Source organism: Rhizophagus irregularis, chromosome 12, assembly GCF_026210795.1.
Source record: "Rhizophagus irregularis chromosome 12, complete sequence".
Lineage (NCBI taxonomy): Eukaryota > Fungi > Glomeromycota > Glomeromycetes > Glomerales > Glomeraceae > Rhizophagus > Rhizophagus irregularis.
In genome coordinates this window covers 4,717,203-4,721,899 of record NC_089440.1, presented here as the reverse complement: position 1 = coordinate 4,721,899, position 4,697 = coordinate 4,717,203, and the positions used below count along the sequence as shown (strand labels likewise).

The window sequence follows — 4,697 nt, the reverse complement described above, 5'->3', positions numbered from 1 at the left end:
AAATTTTATTTGCAAATATTAAATTTAAGTCACACATCTTCGATTTTAACGAAAAAAATCACTGTATTTATTTTAATGTATAAAAAAACAATAACAATAAATAAAAAAGATAAATAAATTACAATGATCAAGGAGAAAAATGCTAATAAAAAAATGAAATAACAATGGAGTAATGGAAAGTAATAGGTGAAGAAAGGGAGTGATAGGAAACAAAAAGGAGAAATAGGACATGATGGGAGATGAAAAAGAGTGATGGGAGATGGGAGACGAAGAGGAGTGATGAGGGACAAAAAGAAAGGATGGGAGACGAAAGGAAGTGATGAGAGGCAAAAAGAAATGATGGGAAGTAAACAGGAGAGAAAAAGAAATAATGGGAAATGAAAAGATGTAATAGAAATAATGGGAGACGAATAATGAGAAGTAATATGAGGTGAAAAATGATGAGGGACAAAAAATAAAAAAATGATCATGATAAGAGGTTGGGTAATGATAGAAAACCAAGTAAAAAAATAAACCATAAAGTAAAAAAAAAATGAAGTTAGTAAATAAGATAAAAACGAAATAAAAAAAATAAATAAAAAATAAAAAACATACCTTTATTATTTATAGAACTGAAAGAACTAAAATAACTAAATAAAAAATGAAATAAAATTAGTGAAAACCGAAATATGAAACAGAAACAAAATAAAAAAAACAAAAAAATGAGTAAGAAACGAAACTATACTGAAAACGAGATTCGATAAACAAATAAACATGACGCGATCATGTGGCAAATATAAGGAGTAACGTAAAGTATTTACCAAAAAAATTTACGTTCCGTACCTTACTATATAAGAGAAGTAACGTAATAGATCATGTGACTTTACGTTACTTACTTTGTCAATTTCCGTTACTTACTTTCTATATATTCTTCTAAACTTGTTAGATCATAATGTAAAATCTCGATCCAGGTCATACAAACTAGTGCAATACAAATTACCATTGTTCTATCTTGAGAAAAGATTAGAAGATAATGTCAATAGTAAAATAATTTATAGAAGTTTTCAATAATGTAAAAAAGGCTTTTGAAAAAATGACACAGCAAAAACAATTTAGCCAAAGAAAAAAAAATTAATATTGAACTATGGACAATCTTTGTTTAAAATAAGGAGATACGTTCCACATGAATTACATTGTTCTTTATTTAATTATTTAAACCAATTATAACCGAATAACCAAATAAGCTAAGATATTTATTAGCCGCAAAATTTACTTTATCTATGGTCAAATTTTGGGGCATTTTTTTACTTTTATAGTTATCATGAGGCATGGAGACAGGACGGGGTAGGGCAGGGTCATGGACTAGGAACAAGACGGTCTTGGACATGACCAAGGACTTTCGTCCGCAGCCAATTTCAGAAATGCTGTGCATAATGCATGTAAGAAGGCTATTTTTTTATTTAAAATTTCTTTAAAAAGATTTTTCTTTTTTTTAGTAAATTATAGTCCTTTTCTTTAATTTGCAAATAAATTTTTCCATAAATAATAATGCATAGGTATTATTAATAAAAAATCATTATCATATTAATTGTGGTCCAGGAAATGTCCGCACAACATTATAATGATGGTGATTCTGGACACGGATAATGGACATGGGACTTTGAAAACATTGTCACACCGATCAAGTGCTAAAACAAACGTGTGATATTAAAGTACGCAAGCATTTTAGAATTATTGCAATACAAAGTTGACGTAAGGCATTACTAGAATATACTATGCTATAAAATAAAAATAAATAAGTACTTGTTCACTTACTTGTTCCGTTTGATTTATTTATAGGTTGACGTTATTATTGTTGAGTATTATGTATGTTTTAAATCTAAAAAAGTACGGTTCAGAGGAATATAATATTTTATTCATTCTATTACATAAACTAGGACCCAGAAATATATATAAAAGGGTCAGGTTTGAGTTTGCGTATTTTGAACTAAAAAAATCATGAAAATCTTTCCTTTTTTAGATAATTTTTGATAATTTCAGTCAGAATTTTATTTCCTATTATAGTAACCGACTGACATTATCATAATTCCGGCTCTGAAAAAATGCGTACAGCTCATAGTAAAAAATTTTTTTCATCACCTGACCCCTATATATATATTTCTGGGTCCTCATAAACTACATAATTGTCCGGAGCGAAGCGAAGGACAATATATGTCGAAAAAAAAATCGATCACGTGAATTTCTCTGTCCGCCACGTGATCACCCAATGAAATCACAAATTTTAGTTTTTCGCTCCGGACTTACAACGGTTCCCGTTTCCTAGTACTTACTATATTAGTTAAGCATTTTTTTTTTATTTTACTTATTTATTTTAATCTTGCCTATTATGGAGAATTTAAATAAAATTGCAATGATAAATTTAATTGCCGATCAATATTATTGTGCTTCCTCTGTGTATTTTTAACTAGTCTTTTTTTGATAATTTTGTTGTCGATCTTAAAATCATTGCAACATAAAATAATTATTTTCATTTTTTTTTCTTTTCCTTTATTATTTTTTAATAATTTTTACATACGAATTAATAACATCATATTTTTTGTTCAAAAATTAATTATTTATTAAAATGGATGAAATTAAATTAAGTGATGTTGTAATTGAACAAATAAAAGACTTCGACTATTGGGAATTGACTGAAGAACAAGAATCGTTAATTGATAAACTAATAACAGACAAAGAATTAAAAGAACGTTATAAAAATTATGGTTTATGTAAAGAATGTAAGCGGTCTAATACTGATTATGATAGATATTGTCAATTTTGTAATTCTAAACATTTTCAACAAAATTTCAAAAATTGGACAAGTGGAAATCATGACGTTGATGAATTTATTCAAAAAGCACAATTAAAAGCTAAAAATTTTGGTCAAGCCATAGAATGGATTAAATATGATAAATTTAAAGATGTTGAATATTTAGCAAAAGGGGGATTTGGAACTACTTTTGAAGCAGTTTGGAAAGATGGCCCTTGGCATGGGTATCTTGATGAATTGGAAAGGGAAGGCGCAACAGAAGTCGCTTTAAAGTGCTTACACAATTCCCAAGATATTACAGCAGATTTTTTAAAAGAAGTAAGATATTTTTTACTGATTTTAGTATTATTAGCCTTTATAAATGTTTAAACTAACTATAATTTTCTTTTAAGATTGAATCAAATATTTTAATATCTGATTATACTGGTGTAGTTCGTTGTTTTGGTATTACTAAAGATCCAAAAACAAATAATTTTATGATGGTAATGGAATTAAAAAATGGTAGTTTAAGACAACATTTAAATAACAACTTCATTTCGCTGAGTTGGAGACAAAAGTTGCGGAGTTTAAGTTTTATTACATGTGGCCTTATATGTATTCATAATAAAGGATTAATTCATCATGATTTTCATTGTGGGAATATATTAAGCAATTTTGAAAATGAGGCTTATGTTACTGATTTAGGATTATGTCAACCGGCAAATGTCAAATCCTCTCAAAATAGTAATAAAAAAATATATGGAGTATTACCTTATGTAGCTCCAGAAGTTTTAAGAGGAAAAGAATATTCTCAAAAAAGTGACATTTATGGATTGGGAATCATTGCATATGAATTTTGTACAGGTTTCCCTCCTTATCATGATATAGCTCATGATGAATTCTTAGCTATGAAAATTTGTCAGGGATTGAGACCAAAAAGTGATTATAAAATTCCTCAACTAGTTGTTGATGTAATTAATCAATGTTGGGATGCAGACCCTTTAAAACGACCTAATGCAGATGAATTAATAAATTTATTTCATGAATTATATATTAAGCTTAATAATAGTGAAGTGGATTCTGTAATTTATAGACAAGTTAAAGAAGCAGATGAAATTAACAAAAAGTCATCTTCAACATTTCAGTCACCATTATCATCTACTAGTACACTCTCATATATAACACATCCTCAAGCAGTTTACACAAGTAGACTTTTAGATTTTAAAAATCTTCCAGAACCTGAAAATGCAGACAAAAATGATGATCTAGAATATTCAGGTAAACATATATAGTTTTCTATAATGATTTAAATTTTTTTACAATGCTAACAACTAATATTTATAGATTCTCTAAAAATGGATTTTACTAAACTTGATATTAATTCTAAAGGTAATTACAGTACTTTTTACATGGATTTTTTTTGATCTACTAGATTTTAACTAAATTGATAATTTATTTTATTATAGATGAAAGTAATTAATGATTACTTTAAAGGTATCATATCTACTATGTTTATTATGTAATTATTTAATTCTATTTGTATTTTTCACTTGGTAAGAGATTGAAGGAATTTTTTATGAATTAAATTTAACAATCGATATAAATTTCCTAATTTAATGATCTAGAGTCTAGATTGGAGTCCTGTACAAAGTCTATTTTTTGAAATCCGGCCTAGTCCGGTCTAGATCCCAACCAGAATCTCATTATTATGGTACCTTTGAGGAAAAAAATTATTTGTTAAAAAAAAATAATAATCTTCACATTTATTTGTTAAAAAACTTTTATATTACTTACTAAAAAAATATCTTTGCATTAAAAATATCATATTTACTTTTAAAGAATTTTTTATACTTGTATTTACCTATTAAAAAAATTTTTTCGTATTATTACTATTTATTAAATAAAATTACCTTTAAATTTATTAAAATTT

The 4,697-nt window shown here is 26.8% G+C and overlaps 1 protein-coding gene across 1 annotated transcript; it reads left to right on the top strand.

The window, feature by feature from the left end:
* Positions 1-2,602: 2,602 nt before the first annotated feature.
* Positions 2,603-4,247, top strand: OCT59_004553 (uncharacterized protein; the record flags this gene model as incomplete). Its single annotated transcript, XM_066148361.1, has 6 exons — positions 2,603-2,756; positions 2,955-3,106; positions 3,181-3,270; positions 3,826-4,045; positions 4,112-4,156; positions 4,234-4,247. 6 exons carry the CDS (start codon positions 2,603-2,605, stop codon positions 4,245-4,247), a joined length of 675 nt encoding a protein of 224 aa, XP_065996967.1.
* Positions 4,248-4,697: the final 450 nt, after the last annotated feature.